At 35.5% G+C, this 20,497-nt stretch overlaps 1 protein-coding gene across 1 annotated transcript in view; it reads left to right on the plus strand.

Moving 5' to 3' along the window:
- Window positions 1–20,497, plus strand: part of AP3S1 (adaptor related protein complex 3 subunit sigma 1) — a 51,023-nt gene that overhangs the window by 998 nt on the left and 29,528 nt on the right. The window contains exon 2 of the mRNA XM_016224929.2: window positions 18,414–18,505. Coding sequence (XP_016080415.1) covers window positions 18,414–18,505 — 92 coding nt within the window. The remainder of the gene's footprint in view (window positions 1–18,413; window positions 18,506–20,497) is intronic.

Genomic DNA, 20,497 nt, shown 5'->3' on the forward strand with positions numbered 1-20,497 from the left:
AGATAGATAATTTAGTAATGATTGAGGGAGAGTTCTGTGCCTATCTGAGGGCAAAATTTGCCATTAGGTAAAACACTTAAAGTTGGGCTATCATGGATAGGGTTTATGTAGAGATATAAATATTGCGTAGTATTGGGGCATTCTGCTTATAGCCAGAAATGAGCTTTCAATTAAATAAATTGTGCCAAGGCTAACGCTTTTATGCAGATTAATCCCAGATAGAATGCCTTTTAAAATTAAATGTGAAAATGTCACTTTACCTAAAACGATAATGTAGTCTGTGGAAGTGTTAGTTGAAGTGAGAAACCTTGAGCTTATTCCTCATTTCCTTAAGTAGTTTTGCTTTTTTTAGCGATAAAGAATATTTTCCACTACTGTTTGGCTTGAGTAGAATGTAATTTAAATGGTAATGCTTTGTTTAAGAATTCTACATCATTCCTAAATCCAGGATAAAATTCTAGTTGCCCTGGATGTGAAAAAAAATGCCTTTAACTTTGCAGTGTTACCTATTTGCCTAAAATATAGAACTAGCCCTTATTGAAGGAACTTTCTCTTCACCGTTTTCTTGTGCCATCCATTCTCAGTATGTTCCAGTAATGAAAGATAATTCAAAAATTTGTTTTTTCATGTCTATACTTAATAATTAAGCAATGTTAAAAATAGGTTTCTTGCCTAATCCATAGTTATCAGTGTAACCGTCTTGCAGTTTAGAATTTAACCATCTACTGAAAAATGAATTTAATCTGGAAATCCAGGAATACATCATTCTCTTGTCTAACAATGGAAACTGAATATGGTTTACCTTTATTCAGTAGGTATCGGTAAAGGTTGATGTGGGAAGAGGCAGTTCTGGCGGCAGTGGCAGCTCTGGTGCCATTTTTGGCCACTGCATAAGTGACAGTGTTACTGGGGGCAGGGGGCTAAGAGTTGTATAAAGAATCTAGTGGTCACTAGCCATGAAGAAGTAGGGATGCCAGAAACTGTTTTTGTGTATTAGTCTTTTATAAATTGGGTTTTGCCAATTGTATTTTTGTCATTCAGAAATAATGTAATTTATTTGTTTATATATTTGCTTCCTTCACTTGACCATAACCTATTTGAAGACAGAAATCCTTTTCACTCATTTATTTCAGTTTATCAACAAATATTTATTTCATGCCTACCAGGTGCAGGCAGTGTTTTAAAATCTGTAGATGAACAAATATAACTTCTTTTGGTCCGGGGGGGAGGGGTCACAAAACTAATAAGAAGTAAAATATATATAGTGTGTCAGGTAGGTATAAGTGCTGTGGTAAAAATAAAGCAGGGAAGGGTGACGGAGTTCAGAGACGATAATTTACAATAGGATAGGCAAGTAAGTTCTCACTGAGAAGGTGACATTTGAGCAAAGATTTGAAGGAGGTAAGAAAGCATGCCTTGCAGATATCTGGGGGAAGATCATTCCAAGCAGAGGGAGTTGAAGATACAATGGCCCTGAGAAGGCAATGACTGAAGAACCTGCCCTAAATGTTAAGGAACACCAAGAAAATTGGCATGGCAAGAGCAGAATATGTAAGGGAAGAGTAGTTGGAAATGGGATGTGTTTGTATAGGGCATCAGAGTTTATTCTATTCTCACTGCTTGAAATTTCCTTTCCTTCCATTGGCAAATGTTTAGATTCGTTCGACTCCTTGTTCCAGGCCTAACTCAGACATCACTTAACCATTCTCTGAAGCCTTTTATCTTGCTGAAAGACTCCTCTTGGTTTTTAGGATTTTACATTTATCTTTATTACAGTATAATATTCTATTTCACAGCCTATAATTCCCTTGGGGCATTCTATAGATTCCTTGAGGGAAGGTATCAGGTTTTAGACTTATCTGTGTCACCCCCCGGCAATCAATATTGAGTCTTGAATATAGAGAGCTCTCAATAAATCTTCGCTAACTAGCTTGGGATAGAGTTTGGATTAAAAGTGACCTCCTGTATTTCCTTTCAATTCTTAAAATTTAGTCCTTCATTGATGAGAGGTTTTAAGAATCTATGCCTTTAGGACAAAACTAATGATGGAATAGCTGTTACTTCAATTTTTCTGGTTTAGGTTGAAAGAAATCTCTAAGAAGTATATATCCAATAAGATTGACAGTTTTGAGTTTAATTTATTAAGCAATATTTAGGGGTGTGGTGACTTAACAGTTTCATATCCTGGTAGAATACTGAGGTTTGAGTCCAGTAATAATGGTTTAACCCTTAGCAGTATGAAAAGTGCTTACACATTTGCCAACCAGCTTCCGCTACTGCATTGGATTTTCACTCCTCATTTTTCCTCTCATTTAACAATTTATATGTTCATCTTTACCCTTTAATAGTACAGATATCCATTTCCTGCTATAATAAATTTTTAGATTTGATTGTACCTCCAAGCTGCTATTATCTGTGAGACACATGAAGTCACATATGTATCTGGCTAAACTCAAGTTTTTGGTTCATTCTGCTAGAGTCAGACATTAAGAATTCAAGGGTGGACTTAGAATACATTCTTTTTTGGTTTTGCCTTCTATATCCTTGTGCTATGACTATACAAGTTCAAATGTGTGTGTTTTTATTTTGTCTCTTTAAATTGATGCTTAGCCACAGTGACTTGGCAGCAGTAAACTTTAGTCTTTTAATATTTGCCTGGCAATCATTGTGTATTACTATAAATGACTAATGGAGTAATATTTCTTAAACCAGATATATTTTTACATAGCTATCAAACAAAAAAAACCCTCTTGGTTATGATTCCTGTATTATTAATGAATGATGGTATATCCTTTGATGAATCACTTTAATAAAGTAAAAGATGTTTTTCTCTTATATGAATTATCTTAGTTTCCACATCTTTAAAACATTGTATGTGTAGCCCTGGCTGGATGACTCAGTTGGTTGGAGCATCATTCTGTATACCAAAAGGTTGTGGGTTCTATCCCCCACCCCTTTGGGGCGCATATGCGGGAGGCAGCAGATTGATGTTTCTCTCGAACATCGTCGATGTTTCTTTCTGTCTCTGTCTCTCTTCCTCTCTCTCCCAAATTAACAAAAACATATCCTCAGGTAAGGATTAAAACAAAAAAGATTGTATATATATACCTGTGGGCAAGCTTTCACACACATACACACAAGTGCAAACAGAAAAGTTTTCAAACTATTACATACATGAGTTGCCTCAATTTTCTTATAAACTGTATCTGATTATTAAGTTGTTTGTCAACCAAATGCAGGTCATAGAAGGAATTTTAAGATATGTTTCTTTCTTGAATTTGTGTACATAGCAGATATAAAGTATTGAAAATATGTATAACTTTTTTTTCCTTTTAAAAAGTCCTTAAGAAAGATGCATCCATGTTTACTGATGTTTTTCTTAGTGACTGTTAAGACAATGTGGCAGATGGGATAGTTAAGCTTATTTTTATGATCAAGATAGAATTGTCAGCAGTTCTAAGTATTAATTAAGGTGTTAACACATATTAACACATAGTATTTGAACTGTTTTATTAAGAAGATAATTTCAGCCTGGCTGGGCTTGGCTCAGCAGTTGAGCATCAACCTAGGATCCAGGCAATCGGGGTTCGATTCCTGGTCAGGGCACACGCCCAGGTTTCGGGCTCGGTCCCCAGTCGGGGGTGTGCAGGAGGCAGCTGATCAATGACTCTCTCATCATTGATGTTTCTATCTCTCTCTCCCTCTCCTTTCCTCTCTCTGAAATCAATAAAGATACATTAAAAAAAAAATTCCAAGTGATTTGGTCTCTTTTCACATCAGTTAGGATGCTTTTGGATACATAATCTGGGTTTTATGTCCCCTGACTCAAATTTTGTTTAAAAAGAACTGTTAGTATACATAATAGGAGGCTCAAAGTAGTAGACAGGTTCCAAAATTATTTGATTCAGCAAATCACTGACTTCATCACTGATCCAATTTCTTACTCTGCCTTGCTCTTCACAAAGTTCATATCCAAAGCTGACTTGCTCCTTGAAATCAGGGGTAATGAATTCAATCCATAAGGAGTGATCTGTTCCTGCAGCCCTAGAATGTATCTTTCCCTTCAGTCTGGCTGGTCCTACCCACAATAGCTTACACCAATCAGGACCTACCCTTGGAGCCGAGGGTGAGGATGGAGACATGAATGAAACTAGTATTCTGTAGAGAAGGTGGAAGAGAGGAGTGGATGCTAGACAGGCAAACACACATCCACTGTTACCCACTATTCCCTTTGTATTAGCTCGTTATTTCTTTTGAATAGATATTAATTTTTTCTTCTCTGTAATTTTAGATTGCTTATGAGATTGTTAATGTCAGGAATGGTTCTTGAAATATGTGGTTCTGAATATGTCACACAAAAGATCTTAGTTTGAGGTATTCTTATATCAAAGGATCATTGAAAATATCCATTTTAACATAATCACAGCTTTTGTAGGTAGTATGCTTGAAGACTTGCTTTTAAAAAGATTAAGATTAAACTTGTTGAAAATTAAAGGAGAAAATAAAATATTCAAAATTACCATGATTCTTAGCTTTAGGGGAAGGGTTATAAATTGGGCAGAGTTATAGGTCACTTACTTTCCAATCAGAGGAAGGCCTTGTTTAGGGTGGTTATATTTGTTTCTTTAGCAAAGTTGTTGATTGTTAAATTATTATTTTAATTTTTTTGAATTTATTCGTTAATATAATTATGTAGGTTTCAGATATACATTTCAGATGTTTTGTGTGTGTGTGTGTGTGGAAAAGATTTAAGTATTAAGATCACTAAGGTTATTCTTGATTTCATTTCCACAGATAGTTAACAACATTTAGTTATATTTCCTTCAGTCCTTAGATTTCCTTTCAGAATGTCCTAATGAAGAGTATACACTTTTTAGACATTAGTAACACAAAAGGAATTCATCAAAGCTGTTGGTGGATTTATTGAACATTTGTGGCTTTACGATAACCAAATTTGTTAATGTCTGGCTACTCTATTGTTAGAATGTTTAAAAATACATTAATATATATTAATGGCACTTTAATAATTTGCTTATGCTTTTTCTCTGTGTATATCTTTCTTTTTTACAAAATTGAACTCATATAAGTAAACTGAGTGTATCAGAACCGTTTCCTTTTCTGATCCTGAAGGGAAATGTGTGCTAATTTTTGTTGGAAAGTCAGAATTTATTCTTGTCTTTAGCACTTGGAGTAATCTTTGTATTTGTGGGTTATGGATCTCATAACTGCTGCCAGTAAGCCAAGGTGATTCTCAGTTGTAGACTAGCTAGAGGAGCCAGTCTCCTTCAAGCATATCGTTATATAAAACTCTCACGTTTCTCGCCTGTTCTGCCCTTTCAGCCTTCCCCTTATCAAGTCCTTTGAACTGTAGTATAGATGAACAACTGTCTTTACTGAAGGATCTGGCAACTCTCAGAAAGGATATTGTAGTATAGGAAGAACAAAGGCCATCATTCTAGCTAACAGGTGTTAAGTTCTTAAGACTCCCAGGGGAGGCACTTATAGATAGTTCCTTGAAAAGAGAAGAGCCTTTTTGCATATTACCTGACTTGAGCATTACACTCTCTTTTCTCTGCCCATATTTTTTCAACAAATATTTATTTGTGTTTGTATGGCCCTGTTTTAAGCACTGGTAATACTGTGCTGAGTAAAATATTGTCTTGTGAGTTTACATTCTAGTGATAGAAGATAGACAATAAACAAATTATGTAAGATTGTGATTAGTCTATGAAGAAAAATGAAACAGTGTAACAAGATAAAGCGTGATGAGGGAGAGGCTATATTATATATTAGATAAGGTCATCAGGGAGAGCTTCTTTGTGGACCTGACATTTGAAAAGGGAACTCAATGAGGTAAGGGAATGTATGAGAACACCTGAGGAAAGAATGTATATAAAGAGGTGCATGATCCCTCAAATGAGACAAAACTTGATATGTTGAGGAATAGCAAGAAGGCAAGCTGAGTGATTACAGGGAAGAGTGGCAAGAGATGACATGGTCAGAGAAAGACAGGGACAGATCCGGCCTATGTGCCAAATTTTGCAGCCCCTTCAAACCTTTCAGTCTCATGACATTGTCCCCAGCATTCTCTCTACAAGAAGAAATGGTTCTCCTTGAATCCTACTTGTGTTTTGCACAATTGAACAATGCTTCTGGCCTCTGCAGGAAAGGCACTGATACTGTCTTCTTAATTATTTTCTTTACCACCCAGTTATCGTAGGCTCTGGAAAAGTATGAATAAAGGTAAAACTGAGTGCTCCAATTCTCTGCAGCCTCTATACTAATGAGACCAATGATCAAATTGGTTCCATTTCTTAAAATACCTGTGAAGTAATACAACTGGAGAAGAAAAGCATTTCTTTTTCTCAGACATCTCACAGCCTTCATAAGAGGGATGCAAAGTTTATGTGAAGCCCGCTAGACCACCTCTATTAATGAGAAGTATTTACATCTTTCCTGCCTTGGTTGAAATCTGATGTAATTACAAGAATCACTAGCTGCCAGTCATTGTTCTCTTTGTTGCCCAGGAGGAAAGGGCTCTTTGTCAGTGTGCCAGACTCATTGATTATTTTTATTCCTGTGTGCTATCTGAGTGGGAAAGATTGCTAGTCATCCCACCACACATATATCTTGCCATTTCCTATCACTAATATATCTTAGTGTGATTGTTTAAAATAATTTTTATAGTAGTAAAATAAATGTAACAAAATTTACCATTTTAAGTGTACAGTTCTGTGGCAATAAGTGAATTCACATTGTGTGAAACATCACCATCATCCATCTCCAGAGCTTTTCATCTTCTCCAGTTGAAAATTTGGAAGAGTATGTAGCTAAGGGAACCATAGAACATTCCAGGGATTATTCTCAGCTACTCTTTTCCCAGACTGAATTCCCTTTTAAATTTTTATTCTCAGTGACTCCAATGTTTAAATTATGTGAGTGTTGTTTGGGAATGAACTTCCTTCTTACTACAAAATACAATATCCTCCAATATTCTTTCTGAGGATATATCTATAAGGAGACTATTTTAGGAAAGAGAGTAGCTATAAAATGTGCCCCAGTTTTGTTTTGTTTTATAAAGAATTACCTAACTATAAAAAACCTTTATTAAGATATAGTTCACATACTATAAAATTTAGCTACTGAAAGTATATAATTCAGTGGTTTTTATTGTATTCACCGTTGTGCAACCACTACCATAATATAAGTTTAGGACATTTGCCTCAAACCAAATGAAACCTAGTACTCATTAGTAATTGATCCCCTACCCCCAGCTGCTGGCAACCACTAATCTAATTTTTATGTCTATAGATTTGCCTATTCTGGACATTTCATATAAATGTAATCGTGAAATATGTAGTCTTTTGTGACTGGCTTCTTTCATGCAGCATGATACTTTCAGGATTCGCCTATGTTGTAGCATGCACCAATACTTCATTTCTTTTTATGGCCAAGTAAAATTTCATTTTATAGATAAACCACATTCTGTGTATCCCTCTGTCAGTTGGTGGATATCTGGTTTGTTTCTACTTTTTGGCTATTATGAATAATTTTGCTATGACATTCATGTGAACTCATATGCAATTTTTGTGTGAACATTTGTTTTTATTTCTCTTGGGTGTATTTCTAGGAGTGCAATTGCTAGGTGATATGGTAACACTATGTTTAATTGTTTGAAGAACTGCCAGACTATTTTCCAAAGTGACTACTATTTTACATTCCTTTCTGCAATGTTTGAGAGCCGTATTCTCATTAACTTGTTATTGTCTGTCTTTTGTATTCTTTCTGTCCTAGTGAATGTCAAGTAAAATGTCATTGTGAATTTGATTTGCATTTTTAAAAAATGTTTTTATTTATTTCAGAGAGAGGAAGGAAGAGGGAGAGAGAAACATCTATGATGAGAGTCATTGACTCTGCATCCTGCACTCCCCCTACTGCGGTTCCAGACCGAAACCTGGGCATGTGCCCTGACTGGGAATCACATCGGAAATCAAATCATGATTTCCTGGTTCATGGGTCCATGCTCAACCACTGAATCAGGCTGGCTAGGCTGATTTGCATTTTCTTAATTACAGATGATCATAAGCATCTTTTCAAGTGCTTATTGGCTATTTGCATATCATCTTCGCAGGAAAATGTATTCAAATCCTCTGCCCATTTTTAAGTTGTGTTTTTTTATTTTTTTATTATTGAGTTGTAAGAGCTCTTTATATATTATGGATGTAAATCCCTTATGAGATGCATGATTTGCAAATATTTTTCCTCATTTTGTGGGTTGTTTTCACTTTCCTGTTTGAGTCACTATCATTTGAAGCACAAAGGTTTTAAATTTTGATATCACCCAGTTTATCTATTTTTTCTTTGCTTGTGCTTTTGGTGTTATATCTAAGAAAGCTTTGTCTAATCCAAGGTCTTAAATATTAATAACTATTAGTTTTAGTTCTACATTTAAGTCTATGATCTATTTTGAGTTAATTTATGTATAGTACGAGGTAGGGATCTAACTTCATTCTTCTGCACGTGGATATCCAGTTTTCCCAGCACCATTTCTTGAAAAGACTATTCTTGCTCCCATTTAATTGTCTTGGAACCTTACTTCAACTTTTTTACCTAAATTTTACCTTGTTTTTGAGTTTTCAGAACTTTTCATCTGCTACCATGGTTCAGAGTCTCTCTTTAAGTATTTCAAAGTCAGTCTATCACTTTCTCACTATTTTTATTTAAATAAAATAATCGGGTCTTTGCTCTGAAACTGGGAAACACCTTAGTAAGGTAGATGGTAGTTTTAGAATATTAATAGCTGCCATTTATTGAGAGCCTTCTTTGTTATGGTAAGCATTTTAAATACATTTTTATACACTGTGAGGGGAAATAGCAGAGGGTTATTTAAAAAAATTTAATGAACTATCTGGGCAAATGCTAATAAGGGTAGCCCCATTCTGATTGCTTGTTCCTTATGCACTCAAGCTGAAGTAAGGCTTCCCCAAATATATGAAGTCTCTAGCCAGACTTTCTACTTGGAAGAGGCCTGGCAAAAAAATCACACTCGTGGATATTTCCTGATTCCTAATTTTGGAGTGCTTTGAAGCTTAGTCATCAGACTTCTCTTCCTTTTAATGCACAAAGAACTAATTATTTCCCATATGATCCTTGTTTTCCTGATTTCATTCTTTTGCTCAAAATTTTCTTTCTGCCTCAAATGTTATGCAACTTTACACTGTCTATTCCATTTCTGAATTTTACCTATTGTTTGTGGACTTTCCTAAATGTCACTTTTCATTGAAGATGATAATCTTGGCTGCTAAAAGTCATTGTTCCCCTTTACTTTTTATTATATATTATTTGTACTATGCATATGTCAGGGATTGCCCTCTAATTTTGATTATTAAGACATCTATTTCTATTTTGGAATATAAAAAAGGCAACATATATAGAACATTAAATAAAAGTTTAGTTATATTCATATTTTATTTCTTGTGTTAAGCTTTGAGAAAGGATCTGTTTCTTTTTATCTTGGTAATCCTTGGTATTCTAACATCTAGCTGAGTTAATGACTGCATTTTAACAAAAAATTCTCCTCTGAGTGTACGTGGGAGGGAGGGATGGGGATAATGACATATTTACTGTTAGATTAAGAGGGAAGTTTTGGTTTTGAAGTTGCCTTTTACGACATGATAAGGACAGGAAAGGAATATAGGAAAAGAGAAAGTTTTATTAATGGGTTACTGAATTTTTAAAATTTATTTTTCATTAATGCATTAAAAAATATAATGCGTTTTATAGCTCTAGTTGTCTTTAGACTGATGTAACCTAGGAATTGTGACTAACTGAAATGTATCTCTTTTGACTTCAGTTATGAAACTATATAGTTTTAGGAAATCTGATCAGCCTGCATTTTGATCCTCAGTTTTATGGCATTGCTCCATACCGTTTAGTTTCCAGTATTGCTGTGAAAAAGCCTGTAACAATTCTGATTACTTATTCTTTCCATCTGACCTGTTTTTACTGTCCAGAAAGTATGTAGACTCGAGTTTGCAATTTCTAAAGTTTCACAGACCCTTGCTATGAGTCAGTTTTCATTAATTGTGCTGGGTACTTGATGGGCCCTTTTATTATGAATACTCTTGTCCGCCTTGCTTGAAAAATTTCTTAGTTTTCTGTGTTCCCTTTTGAATCTTTTATTCATCATTCCTCTGGACTGTTCTACTTTTCTTATCCTTTCTCTTCTATTTCTATCTTTTTGCCCTTCGACTCTATTTTCTGGATTTTTCCTCAAAATTTTCAGTGTTTCCTATGAGTGTTAAAATTTCTCCTTATATTTTTAATTTTCATGAGCTCCTTTTTAGTTTCTGAATGTTACTGTTTTCTAGTATGCCTTTCTTTTTCATAGTTGCATTATCTTTCTTCTCTGATATTAATGGTATATATTTTAAAGTTTTCTTCTCCCTACTTGGTTTGTTTCTTCTGAGTTGCTTTATTTTGTCTTTAGCTTTTATGTTAGATGTCCAGTATCCTTGGTCGACTGCTCCTGTATAAGGCTAGGATACTAAAAGCTAATTGGAAGCTTTGAATTCATGATTAGATGTTGTCTATATAAGCTTTACGTGAGATGATCAGGCAATTTAGCTAGTGTAAGCATCGTGATTGATGTAACAACAATCCCTCAAATCTTAGTGGTTTAACACAATGAAAGTTTCTCACTCACATAAAATCCAGTATTGGTGGTCCTGATCAACTAGAACCTTCTATGTAGGCATTTGTTTGTCATTCTTGAGAAGGGATCAAAGAAACTTCTGCATCTAGCTAACATGAAAGATTGTGCAGGAATTTTTATGGGTGAGGCTTAGATGGTACATATATTTTTAAAAACTGGCTCTCCTGGGAGTCAAAGCTCTAATTTGTAGTGTTTGCTACATGTTGTAAGTATTCCCATCATAGCCAATTTCAAACTACCAAAGTGATGGCACTGAATGCACAATTGGCTTTCAGTTGTGCCAGCTCTGGCATACACTGCAGCCACGGACCACATGCCATTGGCCAGAAATGAGTTTGTATAGCCTCCCGTAAATTCAAGGGAGAATGGAAAATATTGATGAATTGTGTATCTGATAAGTAAAGCAGTTCGATTTTGGTGAACAAATAACAAATAGTTTCTGCCAGAGTTGGAAAATTTAATGTCATTATCTCTAGATCTAAGTAGAATTCCCAGGAGAAGTTTGTTTTAGGTTCCTGCCTGAAGGATGAAGGAAGGCTTGGCTATAGGGAATTCTGGAAACTGAAGAGAAGGGTCAGGGATCTCAGCATCTGATATGTGCACATTTTTTTTACTCCCCGCACCCCCCCTCACGTTTTCAGTGTGGTCCCTGTATTTGGTTTTTACTACTGCTCTAACAAAAGACCATAAACTTAGTAGCTTAAAACAACACAAACTTATTAATCACAGCTTCGTGAGTTAGAAGTGTGACATGGATTTTACCCGACTAAAATCAAGGTATTAAAGGAGCAGCATCTTTTTCTGGAGACTCTAGGAGAGAATCCAGTTCCTTGCCTTTTCCAGCTCCTAGAGGCTGCCCACATTCCTTGATTTATGGCCACCTTTCTCCACCTCATAGCCAGTTGCATAGCATTTCTCTTACTTGTTCCGTAGTCACATCTCCTTCTGACCACAGCCCAGGAAGGATTCCTTGATTTTAAGGAGCCGTATGATTAGATTAGGCCCACTTAGGTAATACGGGGTAATCTTCCCATCTCACCGTCATTAATTTAATTACATCTACAGAGATATATATTCACAGGTTCTAGGGATTAGGATATTATCATCTTTGGTTTGCCATTATTTTGCCTACCATACTACCCCTTGTTCTCCAAAGACCCTCTGTTTTTTTTCTACTCCTGGGAATAAGTTTATAGACTTTTCTTGGTGAAGTGGAGGGAATTTAGTGGTCTTTCTGCTTCTTAAACAACCCTCCTTATTTTACACTCCTTTCTTCATTTTTACTTCCAGTAAAAGCACCCAAGCCTTTGGGTATTTTATAATACAAATTGGGTTAGTTCTTGGGTTTCCTGGTCATCGATTTAGGATTGCATTTTCTGAGGTTAACTTAATACTTTACCACTTATTCAACCACTTTCCAAATTTTGTTACTCCTGTCTTCCTTTTCTACTTTCCTCTCATTCTTGTGGGTTTATGACCTAAAAAAAGAAGAAGAAAACCAACCCTTTGTTGTTGTTTTAGCTGGATGAGAAGGCAACAAAAGTAGAGATATGTTTAATCTACCATCTTAACTAGAATAGAGCTCACACTTTTAATTACTACATCGGATTGTTTTTCCCTCATTGCTTCTTTGTGTGTGTGGAAGATAACCTAGATATTTGATAAGATAAAGGCATATTGATCCCATCTTTTAGATTACAAATTCATTAATTCAGTACACTTTTATAGGCCAGTCACTTGTCGAGAATTTTAGATTCAAAGAATATCTGGAGGAGCTCAGAGTCTGGTAGAATTCAGATATCTACAAAGGAAATTTGCGTAGTTTTTTATAAGTGTATAACAGGAATAGAAACAGTGTCAAGGAAGCAATGAAGGAGAAGGAACTAATTTTGGGGGAGAAAGTGAAAGAACACTTTCACTTATCATATTTGAGCTAAGTCTTAAAGGGATGTTTTTATAGAATGGAGTGAGGAAGTAGGAAAATATGAAGGGAGTAAATGAGTTCAGTATGGTTGAAGCAGATTGCATAAGGGAGAAGAAATAGATGTGAAATTTGAGATGTAGGTCTGGTTTAGATTTTGGAGGGTGTGAAGGACTTTAAGAAAGGTGACAAATACTGTTTTTTAGGAAGTAATTCTGGTGACATGTGGGATGGAGTTAGACAAGTGATAGAGTAAACATTTGAGTGGTTGTTACAGTATTCTGAATAAGAATAAGAATCTGAGATAATGTCTTTGAATCCAGCTTTACTGTTTCTGAAATAGAATTAACAGGACTTGATGACTGAATGGACATGGGAAGTGAAAGAAAAGGAACCATCAAGATTTTTGGCCTAAGAGGCTGGTGAATGGTGATGTTATTAACTGAGATTAGAATATAGTAAGAAAAACAGGTTTTAGAAAAAATGTGTTGTTTTTAGTTTTCAACATGTGGATTTTAATAAAACTTTATGGGCTACAAGTGGAGATGTATATTTGAAAGCTAGAAATATCTATCCCAACTCAGGAAAAAAGGTAGTCTTCTTTTAGGCACTAGAGATATGGGAGAATTAGATAAAGGAGATACTAACATGGTTGAAGCCACAAGAGTAGGTAAGGTCATCCAGGGGACGCTATTTAGCTCTGGATGAAGACTAGAAGGAGGTGACAGTAAAGTAGACATGAGGACGGAAAAGGGCAACTGTCTTATACAGTGCCTTTCCCCCTCCCTCCCTCTTTTTTTTCAGTTTTTTAATGAAATATTGAATAGGTACAAAAGAATATTATATATTAAATATCTGTAAGATATGATAAATAATGCCCCAACTACTATGTGTTCACCACCCCTTTTTAAGTAAAATTACCAATACCTTTGAAGTCTTTTTGTATCTCTCTTGTATTTCATCCTTTTCCTCTCTATAACCACCATTTTGAATTTTTAAAATCATATTTTATTTTTGTTTTGTCACATTTTTTGTCCTTAAACAATTTATTGTTTAGTCTTGCATGTTTCTGAACTTAAAAATAGAATCATAGTGTTTATAGTCTTCTGTGACTTAATTTAAAAAAACCCAACATTTCTAAGATCATCATTGGCACTATATCTGTTGTAGTCATTAATTTTCATTGCTGTGTAATATTCCACACACGAATAAACCACAGAATAGAATGCACAGTTTACTTATGCATTCTAGAATTGTTGAACATTTACATTGTAGTTTTCTTGCTGTTACAAACAGTGCTGCTACAAGCAGTCTTATATCTTTTATAATTTCTCTAGGGCATAACTAGGAGTTGAACAGCATTGTCCTAGGGTGCTCGCATGTCCTAGGGTGCTCGTAATGCTGGTCTGTTTTCAGAAATGGTTGCACCAATTTACAGTTCTTCTAGTATTGTATAAGTTATTTGTTGTTACACATTCTTGACAACACTTGATATTATTAGACATATTTATATGTCTTCATTGATAGTATGGGTACTTAATGTTGTGATTGTAGTTTTAATTAGCAGGGGAGCCTGGCTAGCATGACTCAGTGGTTAAGCATCGACCTATGAACCAGGAGGTCATGGTTTGATTCCCGGTCAGATTCCTGTTCAGGGCACAAGCCCCAGTTGTGGGCTCGATTCCCAGTAGGGGGTGTGCAGGAGGCAGCCGATGAATGGCTCTCATCATTGATGTTTCTATCTCTCCCTTTCCTTTCCTCTCAGAAATCAGTAAAAACATATTTAAAAAAATAATTAGCAAGGAATTTTTTCCCCCTTTTCCTTTTGTTCCTGTGAGAACATGAACATCTTTCATAGTTTATTCATCATTCTGGTTTCCATTTTCTTTTTCGTTAAATTACATTTTTGAGGGGGCAACATTGGTTAATAGGATCATATAGGTTTCAAGTGTATATTTCTATGATACATGATCTGTATATTGCACCCTGGCTAGGTAGCTCAGTTGATCAGAACATCGCCCCAGTATGCCAAGGTTTCAGGTTCGATCCCCGGTCAGGGCACATTCAAGAATCCATTTTCTGATAACATATAAAGATGAGTAAGATGGATGATCTCTTACCTCAATTTGCATTTAGTTAAGCTTAATTAGAAGCTCCAGACTTTGTTCCATTAAAATATAGATTAGCTATTTGAATTATTTATAACTACTTCTCTGTTTCAGTTTACTCATTTGTAAAACAATGGACTTGGACTGGTTAATATCTAGTGTCCCTTTTACTAATGTCTAATTACTTTGTCTAATATTTTTCTTATTGGTCTTGAAACTTAGAAATAAGCTAGTTATATTGTAGCGGTAAACTGTAAAGCATTGGTTTTTGTTTTTTTTCATAAGAAAATGTTGGGTTTTATATCTGTAAGACATGATATGTTCTCCAGGGAACTCTCAGATGAATTTCCCAACAGATATCACTATCTTTTATTTTTAAAATTCTTTTTTTATTAATAATTTATTTTTCAATTACAATTGACATACACTATTGTATTAGTTTCAGGTGTACAACATAGTAATTACACATTTCTATAATTTACAAAGTGATCATCCCAATAAATCTAGTACACCTCTGACATCATACATAGTTATTACAATATTATTTATTATTATTATTTTTTTAATCCTCACCCTTGGATGTGTTTTTTACTGACTGTTTTGTAACTACCAATTTGTAGTTCGGAATCCCTTCCCCTTTTTTACCCATTCCCATAACACCCTCCCATCTGGAAATCATCAAAATGTTCTCTGTATCTATGAATTTGTTTATGTTTTGTTTGTTCATTTATTTTGTTTTTTAAACTTCAGACATAAGTGAAATCATATGATATTTGTCTTTCTGTGACAAATATCACTTATTTTACTTAGCATAATATTCTCTAGGTCCACCCATGTTGTTTCAGATGGCAAGGTTTCATTCTTTTTTATGGCTGATTAATATTTCATCATATATATATGCCACTTCTTTTTTATCCATTCATCTATTAATGGACACTGAAGCTGCTTCCATATCTTGGCTATTGTAAATAATGCTGCAGTGAACATATGGATTCTTCTGTCCTTTTGAATTAGTGTTTTGGGTTTCTTTGGATAAATACCCAGAAGTGAAATTGCTGGGTCTTTCTTTATCTCTTGTTATAGCCTTTGTTTTAAAGTCTATTTTGTCTGGAGTATTGCTACCCCAGCTGTTTTGTTTTTTATTTCCATTTTCAGGAAATTTATTTTTTCATCTCTATTTACAGTCTCTGTGTATCTTCCCATCTGAAGCGAGTCTCTTGTAGGCAGCATATGTAAGGGCCTTGGTTACTTATCCATTCAGCCACCCTATGTCTTTTAATTGGAGCATTTAATCCATTTACATTTAAAGTAATTGTTGGTGGATCTGTAGTTGTTGACATTTTTATTATTCAGGATTTTGATCTTTTTTTTTTTTCTTTTTAAAGAAGTCCCTTTAACATTTCTTGTAATTCTAGTTTGATGGCAATGAATTCCATCAACTTTTTCTTTGGGAAGCTTTTTATCTGTCCTCTGATACTAAATAATAGCTTTTCTGGGTAGAGTAATATTGGTTGTAAGCCCTTGCTTTTCATCACTTTGAATACATCATACCTATCCCTTCTGGTCTGAAATGTTTCTGTTGAGAAATCAACTGACAGTCTTATGGGAGGTCCTTGTAGGTAACTGTCTTTCTGTGGCTGCTGTTTAGAGTCTCTCTTTGTCTTTAACCTTTGGCATTTTAATTATGATATGTCTTGGTTTGGGCCTCTTTGGGTTCACCTTGTTTAGGACTCTGCTTCCTGGGCTTATATGTCTTATTTCCTTCACCGGGTTGGGGAAGTTTTCAATCATTGTTTCTTCAGATAGGCTTTCAATCCCTTGCTCTCTCTCTCCTCCTGGTACTCCTACCAGGATGTGAATGGTAGTACGCCTGAGGTTGTCCCAGAGGCCCCAGAAACTATACTCTTTTTTTGGATTCTTTTTTTTTTCTTTTTCTGTTCTGATTAGGTATTTTCTGCTTTCTTATCTCCCAAATCGCTGATTCAATCCTTTGTTTCATCTAATCTACTGTTGATTTCCTCTAATGTATTCTTCATTTTGGTTATTGTATTGTTCATTTCTGACTGGTTGTTTTTTATGTTTCTGCATTTTTATGTTTCCTGTATCTTTGCTACAGTTCTCACTGAGATCATTGAATATACTTAATAACCAGTGTTTTGAACTCTGCATCGTGTAGATTGCTTGTCTCCATTTTGTTTAGTTCTTTTTCTGGAGTTTTATTCTGTTCTTTCATTTGGGATGTGTTTCTTTGTCTCCTTGTGTTTGCTTCTATGTATTAGGTAGAGTTGCTGTGTCTCCTGGTCTTGGTAGAGTGGCCTTAGGGACTAAATGTCTTGGGGGGGGCAGTGGTGCAGTCTCCCTGGTCACCTGAGTCAGGTGCTCCAGGTTCGTCCCTTGTGTGGGTTGTGCATGCCCTCCTATTGTAGTTGAGCCTTGATGCTGTTGGCACTTCAGTGGGAGAGATTGACCCTCAGGCTGATTGGTTGTGAGGACCATCTGTGACTACAGTGGAGGAGCTGTTGTGCAGGGGTTTACCCTACAGAGCAGGATTTGCTTTAGTGCGTTCTGGTGCCTGCCAAGTCTGCACTTTGAGTGTGTCATTTGTGGAGGTGGTTGGGAGGAATTCTAGTGCTGGCCAAGGTCAACTGCTGCCTTTGCTCTCTCTGGGTTACTTGGTATGAGCTACAAAGTAATCTACAGATGGTTGCCACTTGTATCGGGCTTGGAGGTGCCTGGGAGAGGCTAAGGTAACTGAGGCTGGCTACCACTAGTGCAAAACTTGGGGCTGCTTAGCAAGAGGAATGGGGCAAAACAAGGCGAGATGCTGCTTGTTTGGAGTTTGTGAACATTTAAAAGATTTGGGGAAAACCGGAAGCATGAACCAAGATAGGCTGTTTGTATGTAAAAGCCATTGGGTGGGCCTGCAAGTTGGGTGAGGTAGGGTCTCAGAGAATCACCAGGGTTGGGCAAATTGTGTTAACTAGGTGGATGGAAGCTCAGATACAGCACCCACCTGTGAGTGTAGGCTGGGTTGGTGGTGGGGTGTGGAGATCAACAAAAGAGCAATGGCCTCTGGGCTAAAGCTGCCCCTCCAGCCCTCATCCTGAAGCCAGACAATTCAGTTCCTCCCCATATGTCCCTGGAACCTTCCAAGCTGCCTCCCCAGAGTAAGTGAATTTGTCAGCAAGTAAGTCTGGGACTCTAGCAACCCTCCATCTCATTCAGTCACAATCCCCTCTGGTTTTCACAGCCAGAAGTTATGGGGACTTCTCTTCCCAGCCCTGGAATCCTGGTCTGGGGAGCCTGATGTGGGGCTAGGACCCCTCGTTCCTCAGGGGCACCTAAGCAGCCAAGATACCCCTCTTGATTTTTATCCACCACATGTGGGTGTGGGACCAGCCTGTTTAGTATCTCCACGCCTCCTACATGTCTCTACATGGCTTCTTTGGTATATCCTTAGTTACAGGACTTCTTCTGTTCAGCTAGTCTTCAGGAGGTTCTCAATGATAGTTGTCCTGCAGTTTAGTTGTAATTTTGATGTAGTCATGGGAGGAGGTGAGCTCAGTATTTACCTATTCCACCATCTTGACCAGAAGCCTATTTTTAAAATTTTAAAATGCTGTTAAACCTGTAAATTCAATCCTAACATATATGAATTATTCTTTCTCAGAGTGAAGATACCCAACAGCAAATCATCAGGGAGACATTCCATTTGGTATCTAAGAGAGATGAAAATGTTTGTAATTTCTTAGAAGGAGGATTGTAAGTAAAGCATTTCATAGACAATACTCATCTTTGACTATATGATTAAAATATATACTGTTTAATCTGCTTATGGTAAAATTGAATCAGATGAATTAATTGCCACCTGTGTTAGCCATAATTCTAACTTAAAGAATTTTTTACAGATATGCAATCTTGTTTTTCCTTTTTAAGAGTTTTATAAAAGTATTTTATATAAAGGCAATATATTCATATAGCGAAAATTCAAACATTACACGGACGTACAAAATGTAAATCAAGAGCCTCTCTCCCAATTTTAGTCCTTTTTCCCAGTTTCTTGTATATCCTTCTAGAAAATTAATTTTGTGTTGACTAGCATATAAAAGCATGATCCTAAGATATTTTACCTATGGGATCAAAGTGTGTATGCTAGTTTGCATGTTGCTTGTTTTCACTTAGTATTTTGAAAATCTTTGCATATAAACACATCTAGACCAACCTCATTCTTTGTAATGACTGCAGGTTATTCCTGTAGTCATTACAAGCAAAATTATAAGCAAAATTACTTATAATTAACTTGCCAACTATTATAAATACTTTTATTTATTTATTTTTAAAATATCTTTATTGATTTCACAGGTAGAGGAAGGGAGAGGGAGAGAGAGATAGAAACCTCAATGATGAGTCATTGATCAGCTGCCTCCTGCATGTCCTGCCCTGGGGATCGAGCCTGCAACCCAGGCATGTGCCCTGACCGGGAATCCAACTTCAGTCTCTTGGATCATAGATTGATACTCAACTGCTGGGCTATAAATACTTTTATATTAATGAGTTTCATGAAAATAATTTGCTCTCAAATAGTTTTATAAATACTCCCTCATGTTTATATAATTAATTTCTTAATAAGATATTTCCTCATTGACAATTCAAAAAACTGAACTTTAACTGCGCCCGATTATGAATAATCACAGGTTAGAGAAACCTACACCTTTGTATTTTAAGATATATGATGCATATTATAAAGAATATGCATCAAGTAGAAATTATGGCTTGACTTGTGATTATTCTTTTCCAACCTTATAAAAAGTAGAAAGCAAATACTGCGTCAGAGATGAAGCTACACATCTGGTTTTGTCACTAACATGCTGGTTTTCTTGGTCAGACAACTTAAAATCTTGTACCTCAGTTTTTACCTTTGTAAAATGAGGTATTTGAACTAAGAGGATTTCTAAAATTCTGTGGTTTTATATGGTGTATTGCCTTCCATACTAGAATTTGTATCAGTATTTATCAGTATTGTACCGTAGTTTAAAGATGAAATTATATTTTTAAGGGCAAAGAGATACTTCCCATATTAATATAACATCTTTGATTTTTTTAAATAACATTAATAGCCATTTTGAAACTCAAAAGTTTGGTCTTCTTCTTTTAAAACACAGCCAAACAAAAGTTTAGGATAACTGCTAAATTGTTGCTTTCTGATGAAGCGAAGCCTGCTGCTTGTGCTCTTTTTGTCTTTTTCAAGGAACAATTGCAATCATAACCTATAAAAATAATGTCAGAGTCTTTAAAGTGCATATACAAATTTTTAAATTGAATCTCTTTAGAAACATATCTAGCATAGTAAAAAAAAAATTAGAGAAATATTTCTACAGAGCTTATAAATTCAGTGTTATTGTTATTGAGTAATATGTGCCATTTCCCCTTGTTTGAGTGTTCAGTTAGCCTGAATTACATTTAGTCTTGATTTTATGTTAGTGTTAGAGGGTCTTGAGAAGGCGAACAAACTAATTGTTGTAAGCTTAAATATGATAGCTAAACTGTATTTAGAAAAATATAAGATGTTTAGAAAGATTATTTTTAAAATGCTGTAATTTTAATCAATATAAATAAAAAGTTGATGAAAGAATTGAGTACCTCTTAGCTCAGTTGTTTGTTTGTTTTTTTAGCATTTATATTCCAAAACAAAATGTGTTTTTGGAGATCTTGTTGGGGAATCTGTCCAAACTTAAGAAGAAATGTATTTTTTTT

Source organism: Miniopterus natalensis, chromosome 3 (assembly GCF_054644295.1).
Source record: "Miniopterus natalensis isolate mMinNat1 chromosome 3, mMinNat1.hap1, whole genome shotgun sequence".
Classification (NCBI taxonomy): domain Eukaryota; kingdom Metazoa; phylum Chordata; class Mammalia; order Chiroptera; family Miniopteridae; genus Miniopterus; species Miniopterus natalensis.